Below are 14,360 nucleotides of genomic sequence, written 5' to 3' on the forward strand. Positions count from 1 at the left end.
GGGCCCCTACCCCAGCCCGCTGTCGCCGCCGCCCGAAGCCCCGCCGCTGGAGGGCGCCGAGCCGCTGGGGCCCGCCGCCGACCTGTGGGCCGACGTGGACCTCACCGAGTTCGACCAGTACCTCAACTGCAGCCGGACTCGGCCGGATGCCCCCGCGCTCCCGTATCACGTGGCGCTGGCCAAACTGGGCCCGCGCGCTATGTCCTGCCCGGAGGAGAGCAGCTTGATCTCGGCGCTGTCCGACGCCAGCAGCGCTGTGTACTACAGCGCCTGCATCTCCGGCTAGGCCGCCGTCCCTGCCCCAGCGCTTCCTCCGGCGCCACCTCGACCTTGCGGCCCTGCCGCGCTCCCGCTCCCTCTCGCAGATGTAAGTGTCCCCATGCAACAGCCTGGACGCGCACTCGCAGCGGGCGGCCCCACCTCCTGGGGCCCTGCAGAGATTGGGGGTGCGGGTCAGGGCTGTTCCAGGAAGCCCAGGCTTGGGACCTGCTGGCTGGCCCCGCCAGGGTTAACTATTGGAAGCACCTAATCCTTTTCCTGCAGTGTATTTTCCAAAACCAGATTGTATTTTTTACTTTGCCTTTTTTATATACATAAGACGATATATTTAATTTTTAATTAAACCTTTAAATGTTTCAGTGATCACCAGCATCCGTGTAGCAGGGCTTTTAAATACAAGGGATAATAACGTTTGCTGTAAAGGAGGGGCTAGGAGCTAGGTCCCTCCGGGCCAAGGGCCACAATAAAATGCCTGGGCCATTCCTCTGCACACCTGTGTCTGTGGTTGCTGGGCCGAGGGGCACTGCCACATGGAGCCCTGGACCGCTGTCGTCTTTGTCTCTGGAGGGAGCCTGACTCCCGGTTTGAGCCTGCAGCTTTCACCATCCTTCCAGGACCTAGCTCAGACTGGGCCCCGCCCTCTGCAGCGCCCCCCCCCACCGCACTTCGAAGTCCCCCTCTCTCACCTCCTCCGTGGCTCATCACCGTCCCCTCAGGAGGCCTGCAGGTTGGCACCTGTGTGCAGACAGCATTCTGGCCTCCCTCAGGCATTTCCTGGGAAGGACTGCACTGCACCCCACCCTCTGCTCCTCAGGGTGGCCTGTCCAGCCTTGACCCAGCGAGGACACAGGGTCAGTGACCAAGGCAGGAGGCCCAGGTTTTACCTCAAGCTCCCCCAACTCTGGAGCACCATCTCAGTAGCCTGGGACCCCTCCCAGGAGGACTGAGCCCCTTTCTACACCACCTCCTTGGTCACCCTGGTCCTCAAATCCCTTGTATATCAGGAAAGGCTGGAGCCTCACCCCAGAAGTAGACCCTGCACGCTCATCCCCAAGCCCAGCAGGTCTCAGCTGGCAGCAGGGTCCTGTGTCCTCTGCCTGGGCAGGGCCTGTTCTACCCAGTAACCCCATGGCATGCACTCTGGTGTCCAGCTGACCCTTGAGAGTCACCCACAGCTCTGTGTGGTGTGTGTAGACATAGCCTGAGTGTGGGCATAAGACTCCCAGCATGGCCATCTATGTGGGTGCCTGTGTGTGACAGACCTTCAGTGCACCTGGGGCTAGAGGGGTGTGTGCCCACACATACGGGCCAGATGCCCAGTGTGGGGGAGGGTGAACAGGGTGACCCTGTGTCCACACATACGGGCCAGATGCCCAGTGTGGGGGAGGGTGAACAGGGTGACCCTGTTTTGCAAGTGTCCTGCACCCAGGCTCCCTTCCCTTATCTGCATCAGAGCCCAGAGAACTCAGAGACAGAGGACAGAGCACAGACAAGGAGAGGGACAGACAAGCTGGGGCAGACAGAAGAGGGAAGTGACCATCTGAGCAGCCCCTGAGTCATCCCTACTTGGTCTGGGGCATCCCATAGGCACCCACCCCAGGCACACCCGTGAACACATCCGGAGATGCTGGACAGAGCTACATCCACATGGCTACATCTATGGGGCATCCCATAGGCACCCACCCCAGGCACACCCGTGAACACATCCGGAGATGCTGGACAGAGCTACATCCCACAGGATTGTGGGACTGCCCCCACTGCGGGGCTGCCCACTCCTTTAGGTCAAGGGGCAGGCCTTAAAGGGTGCTTTGGGGTGGTAGTCTGGCCCCTCTGTGTAAGTAAGGAAGGGACAGAGCAAGGTGCTCCCTAGAAACCCCTCCCCAAAGTGTCAGGGCAGGTTAGTAGGGGCTAGGTTTGGAGCAAGTTCTAATTCCAAGCAAGTCCCAAGGTCTAGGATAAGCAGGGTCTGAAGAGGACATGAGCAGGACCAGTGCCCACTAAGGGCAGCTGGTCCCAGTATGACTCCCTAGCAGCACTGCATGGGTGCAAAGGGCTGAGTCTCCTTGTAGAGTCCACTTCCCAGTGCCTGCCTGGGAAGATGTCCTTCACACCCAAGGACGGAGCTACCATGCTGGGCAGGACCATGGGCCAGAACCACCTCTCTGTCCTGCTCCTGTCTGCCTCCTCCCCTTTGCTCCCCTCCCCATGCCCTGGACCCTGCCTGGGAAATTGGGGTAGAGCAGGTAGGGCACACCCCTCTCTGCAGCAGACACTTTCAAGATGCCAACACAGCTGCACACCCCACAGAAACACCCTGTACCAGGGCCCCGCTAGGCAGGCAAGAAGGTCATGTGTTTAGGACCCAAGCCCTGCTCTCCTGCCACTGTCATGGACAAACACTCTGGAAAAACTAGCCATTTAACTTACATTATACACAACCCACACACAATTTTAAGTACACAGTGCAGTGGTCTTCGTGTAGTCACAGGATTAGAAGCCATTATTGCTACCTAATTTTAGAACATTTTCAGCACCCCTATTACTCCCCATTCCCTCCTTCCCCTAAAAGGCACTAAACTAAGCTGCATGTAGTGGCACACGTCAGTAATCTTAGCATTCTGGGAGGCTGAGGCAGGAGGATTGCAGCTTGAAGCTCAGCCTGGGAAACTTAACAAGAACCTGTCTCAAAATAAAAAATAAAAAAGAGCTACAGGTATGGCTAAATGTGAAGGCCTTGGGTTCAACCTCCAGTACAAAAACAAAACAAAACAACAACAAAAACTAAACTGTTGGATCAGGCATGATGGCACATGTCTGTAATCTCAGCACTCCAAAGGCTGAGGTAGCTGGATCGCCGCAAGTTCAAGGCCAGACTGGGCTACATAGTGAGTTCAAGGCCAGCTTGAACTACATAGCAAGATCCTGTCCCAACAAACAAAAACAAAAACACAACAAAACACACACAAATAAATAAATAAGTAGGTAACTCCCATCATGGACTTAGCAATTCCAGACATGCCATACACTCTAGTGTCTTTTATGCAGATATACTTTCTGAGGCTTCAGTTACTGGAGGTCAACAAGGGGTAAGTGTAGTGAAGAAATCTGAGAGAACACATTCACATGCCCTTCTTATAGTATACTGTTAAACTTTTTTAATATCGGAGATTGAACTCGGTGCTGCACACATGTTGCTTCTGAGCCCAAGCCACAGCCACAGGCCTTTTTATTTTTTCCTATTTAAAACGGGGTCTTACTAAGTTGCCCCAGTAGTCCTCCAAACTTTGATCTTCCTGCCTCAGCTTCCCCAGTGCTAGGATTACAAGTGTGTGCCAACATGCCTGACCATTATTTTAATTTTATTATTGGTTTTTTGTTAATTTCTTACTCTGCCTAATAAAAATCAACCCTTATTATAGATACATATGTACAGGGTGACAGGACACTTGGGGTTCAGTGCTGTCTGAAGTTTCAGATACTCCCACCCCAGGATAAGAGAAAGGACTGTGTCAGGAGCCACACTGGGTGTCTGCCTGGGTCCCTTGACACCACACATGTCAAGCTGAATCAGAATGTCCTTCTTTCTTGCAGCTGAGTAATATTCTGTCCTTGTGAGAATATACCACATTTATATATTCATCAAATTGATAGACATTTACATTGTTTCTGCTTTTTGGCTATTGTGAACGATACCACTGTGAACATTTACATGCAAGGTTTAGTGGTGTTTAGTTGTTTTTTCTTTCCCTTTGAGGATAGGGTCTCACTACATAGACTGGCCTTGAACTTGTGATCTTCCTGCCTCAGTCTCCCAGGTGGTGCTTGGATTACAGACATAGACCACCACACCTGGCAAGGGTGTATTTTTATTAACAATACATAAATTTGCTCTGTATTGTCTGTATTGTGCTTGTGATATGTTGTAAAATGTTGTATGTCTGTTAATGTTTCCCTCCTTTTATCCTTAAAAAAAAAAAAAAAAAAAAAACAATACATAAATTTGTATTTCTAATGACCAAGTCTGAAAAGTAGGTTAAGAAACTTGTACCCAGGAAGAAAATGTTTAAATCAGAAGAGGAACAAGGGAGAGGGAGGGGGAAAGGAAGGAAGGGACAAGGAAAAAAAAGAGAATAGAAGGAAGAAAACGGAAACAAAGGAGGAGAAGGGGGGTTGAAGGGAGGGGAATGGGGAAAAAAGAAGCAGCAAAATAGATCATGTACAGGTACAAATTCCCTATGATGATTGTTATCATTATGTGTATCTAACATGTACCAATAAAAAAGAAGAAAAAAAGAAACTTGTACCCAAAGTCCCAGTCTGGAGTGGCTGCCCTCCAGCTCCCAAGAGGCCCCTCAAACCAGAGCTCATGCCCAGTCATACCACCCTGAGCCCACAGCACCGATCTTGTCTGCTCTGCAGGGACTGGCCCCTCGCTCTACCCAGCCTGCCCACCTCTTCTGCTCCAGGCTCAGGCCCCTTCACATGAGGAGGGTTCTGGCCCAAGACCCAGGAAGGACTAGACTGAAGTGGGGACCATGCTTGCTCCTCGGAGATGCTCAGACCAGTTGGCTTCCCCTCCCACAACCAGTCTCAGAGATGCCCTTTCCCCTCTGACCCCATCCTGTATCCCACACCAGTCGCACCCCCCACGACCCCACCCTGTCTTCCCCATCACCGCCTGCCACTGCCTGAGAAAACAGGAAGCAGAGGGCTGGCGCTGGGAGCAAGTGCAGGAAGTGCCGCTTATCTCGGGCTGCAGCTCCGACCCCTGGCCTCATGCCGGGCAGGGGGCGCCAGGGGTGGCCCAAGGACAGGGAGTCCTGGCTGCCTCTCCCCAGCCACAATTGTCACAACTAGTCTACGGGGAAACAGGCAGCAAGCTGAGGGGATGCCAGTGAGTGCCCCAGGGCACATCAGGCTGGCATCCCCTTCATCGCCAAGAGCAGAAGTCCTGTTCTGATAGCCAGGAGGTGACCTCGGGACATCCTACCTCCCCATGCCCACCCCACAATGCTGGCCCCCAGGGTCCCTCCACTCCATTTCCCCAGCAAGGACTCATTTCCCACGGCAGGTGCAACCTCCCTGCTAGTTCTTCTGAATCTTAATGGGGGAGGGAGTGTTTGTTTCTGTGTTTACAAAGCTGGTTCTTTTCCCAGGGAGGGGGCAGGATGGGGGCTGTCTCTGCCCCTCCCCCGCAGGGTCCTGAAGGCCACTAACAGGGACAATAGGCTTCAGCACCTGGTACCTCCCAGTGAGCATGTGCTTCCTGAGGAGGGGGCTTGTTTGTTTCCGGGCCAGCCACAGCAGGGGCAGGCGACCTCCTTGCACACCTGTGGGTCTTAGGACTCCACACTCATGTTCACATGCAAAGGGCCCAGGGCCCACAAGGCCATGCATCCTCCAGGTCTGGGAGCAGGTGTTTCCTACTCTTCCTGTCCACGGTGCTGTCCCAGCTTCTCCACTCACTCGCACCCGGCCTACCCAGCTCAGCTGCATGCACACAGGGCACCCAGAAGACACTGCCTGTCTTCCTTACCTCCCCTTGCTGCACACAGCGACACTCCTTGGTGTGTGGGGTGTGGGTGGGGGTAGGGGAAGTTGCCAGCCCTGCCCAGCAGAGGCTGCAGCCCTCACCCCCTTCGGAGGTGGGGCAGGGGTGGGGAACACACAAGTGGCAAAGTCAGGATTAACTTGGTTTTGCAAACCCAGAGACTAGCCTGTCTGTCACTGGAGCTCCAGATGTTCTTTCAAAGGCTCCCAGTCTAGGAGGCCATGGGACCCAGGCTCCCTTCAAAGTCTACCAGGCCCCCTCTTTGCAGCTCTGCATATGGGATGGAGGGGTGCCTCCTGGGCTGCAGGAAGTTGCACAACCCAGCCAGTGCCCTGCGGGGTCCATCTGGCATCCCGGCACAGTCTCTTCTTCTGGGACACAGCCCCCACCTCCCTGGAAACCGCTGAGCCCCAAGAAGGCGACTATGGGCTGGGACAATACAGTGCACAGCCCGGGCTCTGTGTTTGAATCCCACTGCATCTCTGGGTAGGTTTTGGCCAGTTCCAGCGAGCAGACAGAAGCAGCTTATGTGCAGGCCTGTGCTGGGTATAGGTTCCTGCAGCTCCACAGAGGCATAGGGGAGCCTCTACTAGGATCTCTGTGTTGGGCCTAAAGAACCTGTGTCTCAGGTCTGCACAGGCACCTGGTGTCTCCTCTAGTCTCTGTGACTCTGCAGCTCTGAGCCTGACTGTGATTCTGCACTTGCCCACACCCTGCCGGAGGAGATGCTATGGTGGGTTGAAGGAAGCCTCCAAGGCTAATGGCAGCAGGTGCTCTGCAGAGGAAACATGGGACTGGGGTGCAGGGGTTTCTCTCCCCACTGTGTGGTTGTGGTCCAGGACTCAGCCACCAACATGTGTCTCCAAAACTCTAAATCTCAGCCCCTCCTCCCACTCCCGTGAGGAGGTGGTTTTTTTGATCCTTCCTCATTCACGGGGTGGGGAGTGCCCTGTCGCCCACCCACTCTCCAGCTCTGAGGACTCTGAAGAGAAGGGAGCACTGTGGGTGGGCAGCGGTTATGGGACACCCAGGAGGCCGTGCTCAGATGCCTCTTGCACAGAGATGCTCTTCCGGAGAGAGCTGGAGAGGTCCAAGTGCAAGCAGGCAGCAAATAAGTGGCTGGCTCCCATACGGAGGGCCTGTGTATCTAGGCTACACCCTGCAGACACCTCTTCACCCTGGGGCTCTTCCCTACCTTCTCCAGGCCTCAGTTTAGCCACCCCACATCAGGTCCTGCTGCCATACACATTATGTTCCAACAAAATTGGGCCTTTTTCTCTCATTCAGGGCACTAGGCTATACCCAGCACACATATCAGAGCCCTTAAAGGGAGCCACATTTGGTCCAGGTCTACAGCTCCCCCATTAGTGTTCCACAGTTTAGGATGAGGACCCACCCAGGCCCTTGGGCCAGGACCTGGATCACCCCTTCCTGTCCTGCCCCTCATCCACTGAAGCAGGCCTGGCCTTCACATGCCTCCTTTGCTGAAGACCTTCCATATCTGCACTGCTTCTGGACAGGTCCATGTGCATGGCTCCCTCCTGGCATCCTTCCGGCCCCTCACACAGCCCTCCATGGTGCTGGAGATGCAGAAGGAACATCTGGAGTACCCAGCCTGTGCTCAGATATGGCCTGGGAGGCTGTTAGAAGTCTGAACATTCGAGCAAACCAAATGTACATTGAAGTCAGGAAGTCCCACACCCTGTCCACACCTTTGGCCTGGGTCTGAGCCCAGCACTTACAGTTGCTGGCTGTGTGATCTGAGCAACCTCCCACCCCTAGCCTCAGCATCCTCGCCTGTGAAGCAGAGACAAGAGCTCCTGGTAGGCAAACCAAGTGTGTGCCCACAAGCAGGGTCAGGATCAGCTTTGTGGCTGGCTCTTGCTTGTGTAGATTGTCCCACCAAGGGCTTTCTGTGTCTCCTGCTTGGCTGTCCCACAGGCAGGAGCAAGGCCTGCCTCAGCCCCTGGGCCACTCCTCCTGTCCAGGAGGTGAAGCCAGGTGCCCAACCCACAACTGTGGGCCAGGATCAGGGCAGGGCAGACAGCCAGGACTGTGCGGACACTAGGGAACAGCCGGCTGGTCCGAAGACGGGCTGGGTCACTCTCTGGAACCCCCACCCCCACCCCCGACGTGGCCACCACTGGGGCAGCAGGAAACGGCCTGGCCAAGCTCAGCCGGGGCGGTAGGGCGGCTTCCCCTCAGGCCCGTTTCCTTTATCCGGTTGTTTTGCTCTGAATTCACCACGCTCAGCCTTCCCCTCCCCTCCATTTCCACCCTCCCGCTTCGTCCCGAGTGGACGAGGACGGATGCATGAAGCTTTAGAGCACCCCCAACCGCGAGGCGCAGGTGGGAGGAACCTCCCGAGCAACGACAGCGTCCAGATCGCGCCCCCTGTTGCCCGAGACTGGGAGGACCCGTCCGCCTGCTGCCAGGTGCTGCGGAGGCTCGCTCCTGCCATCTAGGAGCGGACCTCGGTGGCCCAGGCGCACAGCCAGGCAGGCGAAGAGGAGAGAGTCGGGCCCGCAGTACCACCCCGTTTATTAAGGCCTCCCTCGGTTCGTGGACAGTGGCCCGCCTCGGGTCGGCCACGGCTGGGTGGGGCTCACCTCTCCAAATCCTGGGTCCTTTGGTGAGCACAAGCTACGCCAAGGGAGGGGTCGAGGTCCCATGCAGACATCGAATGAAGCCCATTCCCAGTGGGGCCCTTCGTCTCCACCCCATCCTCCACCCCACCGCAGTCCTCTATCTCCCAGGGCTCTCGCTGGGGGCGGCGTCCGGGCGGCCGCCCTTAAGATTTCCTGGTGGCCCTGGCGCGAAGCGCGAAGAGCTTCTCCCAGCAGGTGGCGACTGTGTCCAGGGCACGCAGCAGGAGCCGCCTCTGGCTGCCACGACGCCGGGCAGGGCGTTTCCTGGGCCACCGGCTCTGCTGTCGGGGACACGCAGTCAGGGGGTGCTCCGCGCGCCCGCCCCCGCAGCTCATATCCACCCCTCCACCGCAGGCTGCCACCCCGCCAGGTGGGTCCCGCGGGAGCCCCAGCCCGTAGGTCGTGGGCAGGTGGGAGCCTGCCGTAGAGGGGCGGTCTGGACCTGCGTGCCCTCAGGGGCGCACACCTGCCGTGGCGTCCAGCAGTGCCGACGCATCACGGCCTCCGTACGAACGGCTACCGTCCACGCGGCTTTCTCCAAGGCTCCGCGGTGGTCCCCTGCTACTGCCCCACGCAGGGTCCGACCCAGGGACTTAATGGACAGTAGGATACTGTGCTCCTGGAGCGGGAAGGGAAGAAAGCTGGGGCACGAAGGCACCGAGAGAAGGGGCAGGTGGACATGGGTGGGGCGCCCCCTCCATACCTCCTGGGCACCACAGGAGACCTCAGGTCTCAGCGCTTCGCTATTCCCAGTCAGGTTTTTCTGAATGAAATGGTGGCGTCTGGAAGCCCCTGTCCTTTGGGCCTCTGGCTCGACCTGCCTCATGGCTGCATGTAGGTCCTCAAAGATGACAGCACGATAGTGGTGGAGCACGTCAGGGACGCTGCAAGAGCGCGGCCGGGCCCAGCCCAGCGCAAACCCCAGGAGCGCCAGCTGGAGAGCCCAGAACGCGGGCTTTGGGGGCACCTGTAGGGGTGACAGGTCAGGGCTGGGCACTTGAATTGTAAGGTGATTCCCAGCAGAAGGTGCAAACTGGCAGACATTTTGGGCCATTCCCAGTCTGAGCCAGTGTAAAATGGTGACTTAACAGCAAGGAGTGGTGGCCCATGCCTGTAATCCCAGCACTTGGGAGGCTGAGGCAGGAGGATCGCTGCGAGTTCGAGACCAGCCTAGGCTACCAAATGAACTCCAGGCCAGCCTGAACAGCGTACTGAAACCCTGTCTCAAAAAGACAAAAAAAAAAAAAAAAGGAGACTTGGGTACTTAATAAAGGCAGTGAGCACAGATCTGGACCCTGCCGTCTTAGGGGAGGAAAAACAATAGACAAGTCTGTAGGTGTGCTAGGGGGCTATCAAGGGCATCTCACTGAGATTTAAAGGACCCAGAAGGAGACAAAGGGGACAGGTCCAGAGGCAAGGGGCCCGATTCTAGCATACATGGGATAAAGGCAGGCAAGAACGGATAGAGTGCCCACAAGCATCAGAGGGAAGGGCTCACCCGGCTCTGCACATCCTGCCAGCTCTGGGGTACGGTAGGAAATCAGCCACACTGCAGCCTCACAACAGCTGTGCTCACACCCACATCTAGCCACAACCCACACCCAGGACTGGGCTTCCTTTCTCTGAGTCCCCCACCTCATCTCCCCTCTGTGCCCATGGGCAGGGCCACATCTGTCTCCTCTCAGCTGGGGGCAAACTGCTGCACACACTCCTTTGTGGCTTAGCAGCTCCCACCTCCATCAATACTTCTGCTATAGCCAGCTATGAGTCACAGGAACTGGGGTCCCCCTGCCAATGCACCCCAAACCAAACTGAGACAGAGGCCAGTGCTCCAAGCTCCAAGTCACACTTCACTGGTAGAGGCCACGGGAAGGAAGGAGGCCTCACATCATACTGCCAGCACAGTCAATCCAAAGGTCCCTACCCCCCAGAAGAGAGAAAACTTGCTGTCTGGGTAGCCCACACATCAAAGAGACAGCTGATGGTTGCCCTCAGGCTCCAAAACGGCCAGTTCTCAAATCTGCAGGCTCAAGTCAGCCAGCCAACTTAGGCTGGAAAATTAATCATGTGAACCCAGCGAGACGACAGGACTCCGCTTCCCAGCTCCGGCAGGGGCGCCTGAGGGAGCACACCCAACCCCGCCTAGAGCTGGGTGTGTTGGGGCACTAGGCAGCAACAACCAGAAAAGCAGATACAGTTCGCTGTGGCCCCTTCTTGAAACCCACCGTGCACCATGGCTGGCAAGGTGGGCTCAGAAATGCGTATCTCCCTCGCCAGCTGTGGCTCAGTGACTACGAACGCGGGCTAGAGGGTTAGCAGACCAGCGGGGAGCTGTGGGGGAGTGTCCAGCACTGCTGTGCCCCATACACAGCATGCTGGCTGCTCAGCCAGTCTCTACAACCCCATCAGGCCCAAAACTTAAGACTCAGCCCATCATGGGCGAAACAGGCTCTAGGAAAACCAGGGTGCAAGCACTCACAACTGGTCTGTGACAGGAGTCATCAGGTACAGATAGGGGGTTCAGGGAGTCCTCAGAGAAGCAGCCTTCCCCAAGCTGCATGTACAATATCCCCTTGGCCTCCACCCTGCCCCCCTCTGCTCCACCCTGCCCCCCTCTGCTCACCATGGGTTCTTAGGGTCTCCCCCTCCCTTACTCCCTCCAACCGGCCATGCACATGGTCCCCGAGGTCCTCAGGTAGCAAGTGTGGACAGCACTCGGCAGCCACAGGAGGTCCAACACCAGTCTCTAGGCCCTCCCTGCACCGGACTGCGGTGGGACACGCGGAGAAGCTTTTGAAGTTGGCTCCTCCAGCGAGGGAGGGAGGGAACAGGAGAGGGAAGGGGAGAGTCCAGCAACCCAGCCCTGCCCCCTCCCTCCCACCTTCTATCCAATCACTTCAATTAACCTAACCAAGGAGCCCAGCGGCCACAGTGGGTCTTGGCTTCAGTTAGCCTCAGGAAGGACCCTCCTGTCTTGGGGTAGGGGTGTTCAGTAGGCACAGGGTAGTTAGGGGGTCAGCTAGTGGGTAAAAGGAGCTAGGCAAGGGTGCCAGAGCCTGCCTCTGTAGTCAGCAGATGCTGTCTTCCCAGGGACCTGATGAGCAGAACCTGGTGGGCAGGACTTAAGCCCCTGCCCATGACCACCAGCCCCTGCACCCTGACGTCCAGGCAGCCCTGCCCTAGCAGGTCCCAAGATCCGGGACTTCCCAAGGTTCCCACTGCTGGCTCAGTCTTGTCCCTCCTGGAATGAAGGGTCTTTCATGGGTGGGAGAAGTCACAGTCCCTGAGTTGTTGCTCTGCCCCAGAACAAGAGCAGCTTCTGGAACATAGTTCACCTTTACTTTGGGGGTGGAAAAATTTCAGCTTTAGAAAAGCTAAGGTGGCGCCGTGGATATAGATAGGTAGTGTCGTGCCTGCCTGGCAAGCGTGAGGGTCTCCAGTTCAATTCCTGCCTGCCCCCCCCCCCCCCCCCCCCCCCCCGCCAAAAAGAAAAGCTAAGGTAAGCCAGGCCTGGTGGTGCACACCTGTAATCCCAGCACTCGGGAGGCTGAGGTAGGAGGAGTGCCACAAGTTCAAGGCCAGCCTGGGCTACAAAGTGAGTTCAAAGCCATCCTGAACTCCATAGTAAGACCCTGTGTCAAAAAAAAAAAAAAAAAAAAAAAGAAAAACTAAGGTATGTGTTCCCATGGAGAAGCACACAGGGAGTCTGCACCTCCTAACAACCAGGAAACACACCCTCTTACATGAGAAAGGTGTGCAGGTATGGGCTGTGCAGCTGCTCTGGAATCCTCCAAGAGCCCTGTAGAGACTCTAACCTTATCATCCTTTTGGTGACCCTCGACTGCACTCAGCTCTCCAGTCACGGAAAGCCCAAACCTACTTATGACGGTGGTCACCAGCCGCCTGAGCCCACAGTAAGTCCTCCCTTTCCATCTGTAAGGGGATGGGTGGGCTCTGGACTCTCTCTTCAAGAAAATTGCAAGGCTCCCTCCTGGGTTTCCAAGGAAACACCCAAGAAGCTCCTGGGGTCACTCCCCACTGATGGGAAACAAAGATTTTGAGAAGCTATGTGCTGGTGCCTCCACGTGACTTGCCCAGCACCAACCACTGGCCCCGCTTCACCTGGGGAAACCGATCCTTTGCTTTGCTATCCTCCAGAACCCCAGAACTACAGAGATGGGGCAACAACTTCTGCAGCAGGGCAGAGCTCACTGGGGCTCACTACCCCAGGTGTTCACAGGGCTTTCCATTCTCACCTGCCAAAAGTGAGTGGGACCACAGGTCAGCACAGGACTGCCTGCAGCAGGGCTACAACCACCACTGCAGGCCCTGTCACAGGCAGCATGAAACACACAGGGGTTTCTGGGGCACATCTCTTACAAAGACTCGGAAAAGCTTTTGCCCAGAAAGCAGATCTCAGAGGACTGCCCTTTGTCATCCCACATGATGGCATCTCTTCTTCCCAGCCAATCTGAAGATCATTTACTTGTCCCCTAGACCAACCAGGACCTCCAGCCAGGTGTCTCCAGCACCGCCCACACACCCCCTTCCAAGACAGCTGGATGGTTCTCAAATGAATGTACTCATGCACAGATCCATGGCCCGAGGAAGCCCTTTACCCTCACACAGCATAAAGGCTGCAAAGAAGCCAAGTCTCTTGGATATCTGTATCTCTCTCTCTCTCTCTCTCTCTGCATCTTATCTCTACTGTGAATTGAATCCAGAGCCCTTCCACTGAGCTACACCCCCAGTCCCTTTTTTTGCTTTTTATTTTGGGATAGGGTCTGGCTAAATCACGAAGTTAACCAGGCTAGGTCTGAACTTGAGATCCCCCTACCTCAGTCTCCCAGAGTGCTGGGATCATAAGCACGGGCCACCACACCTGACTAAATAATACAATTTTCCAACTACTGATAAGGATAGTTACATAGCCAGGCCTGGTAGCACATGCCTATAACCCCAGTACTCAGGAGGCTGAAGCAGGAGGATCATAAGTTTGAGCTCAGCCAGGGCAACTTAGACCCTATCTTAAAAAAAAGAAAAAGGACTGGTGATACAACTTAGTGTGAAGGCCCTGGGTTCAATCTCCAGTAAAAAATTTCTTCAGGGGGCTGGGGATTTAGCTCAGCAGCAAAAACGCCTGCCTGGCATGCGTAAGGTCGTGAGTTCGGTTTCCAGTACCGGAGAAAAACAAAAAAAAAAAAAAAAAATTTCTTCAGGATAAAATTAGGGAGTTAGGGGTTTAGCTCAGTGGCACAGCGCCTGACTGGCAAGTGCAAGGTCATGAGTTCGATCCCCGGTACCAGAAAAAAAACTTAAAAAAAAAAAAAAAAATTACTATGAATTAGCAAAATCAGATTCATCTGGCAAAGTGAGTCAACTTCCTGCTGGTAACATTTTCATAGGGGTCTGAAGGCAGTGTGGACAGACCCTGTTCATAGTCAGACTCCAAGAGGTTCCAGCCTCCCTAGACTAAGACGAATTTAGCAATCACACACCCTTGATCCCAGCATCACACTCAGATCCAGCCGCCACTGAAAGCCCCACCTATGGCTGCATGGGGTTTTAGGGTACATCTAAACACAAGCCCTTTAACAGTCTCCTACCTGTGTATGTGACCCTGCCAAGCACTTGCTCACACCTTGGTCCTATGTGGCCCCCGACCTCTGTCAGACCTGTGAAATGGTGTCCTGCTGTCTTCAGAGCCTATGCTCCCACCTTCTCCACCAAATCTCACCAAGCCCTGGCACCCCAACCATGCTTCCTCATGCCCAAAAAAGAGCTGCTGCCACCACCCACTCCTATGCAGGAAGATGGACTGGGATTGCAAAAACATACACCAAGGAAAAGCCCAGAGAAAACTAGCAAGGCTCCAGCCCTGA

The 14,360-nt window shown here is 55.7% G+C and overlaps 2 protein-coding genes across 2 annotated transcripts in view; one reads left to right on the plus strand and one right to left on the minus strand.

Annotated features, from left to right (window-relative positions):
• The window catches only part of Sox18 (SRY (sex determining region Y)-box 18), a gene marked incomplete in the record, with an annotated part of 2,044 nt that extends 1,275 nt beyond the window's left edge, over positions 1-769 (plus strand). Inside the window, 1 exon segment of the mRNA XM_013507511.1 lies at positions 1-769. Within this exon segment, the coding sequence (XP_013362965.1) occupies positions 1-286 (286 nt within the window).
• A 7,852-nt stretch (positions 770-8,621) lies between these two features.
• On the minus strand, positions 8,622-9,532 carry LOC102009418. Its single transcript, XM_005410049.1, has 3 exons — positions 9,182-9,532; positions 8,943-9,097; positions 8,622-8,754 (listed from the first exon to the last, which is right to left on the minus strand). Exons 1-3 carry the CDS (start codon positions 9,530-9,532, stop codon positions 8,622-8,624), a joined length of 639 nt encoding a protein of 212 aa, XP_005410106.1.
• Positions 9,533-14,360: the final 4,828 nt, after the last annotated feature.

Source organism: Chinchilla lanigera, unplaced genomic scaffold, assembly GCF_000276665.1.
Source record: "Chinchilla lanigera isolate Chin_1 unplaced genomic scaffold, ChiLan1.0 scaffold00127, whole genome shotgun sequence".
NCBI classification, from domain to species: Eukaryota; Metazoa; Chordata; class Mammalia; order Rodentia; family Chinchillidae; genus Chinchilla; species Chinchilla lanigera.

Coding starts and splice junctions, on each gene's coding strand:
- LOC102009418 (XM_005410049.1), bottom strand. CDS start 9,532: ATGGCCCAAAATGTCTGCCAGTTTGCACCTTCTGCTGGGAATCACCTT. Junction 9,098..9,181: donor TCTCCTGTGGTGCCCAGGAG/GTATGGAGGGGG, acceptor TTCCCGCTCCAG/GAGCACAGTATCCTACTGTC. Junction 8,755..8,942: donor TGCTGGACGCCACGGCAGGT/GTGCGCCCCTGA, acceptor CCGACAGCAGAG/CCGGTGGCCCAGGAAACGCC.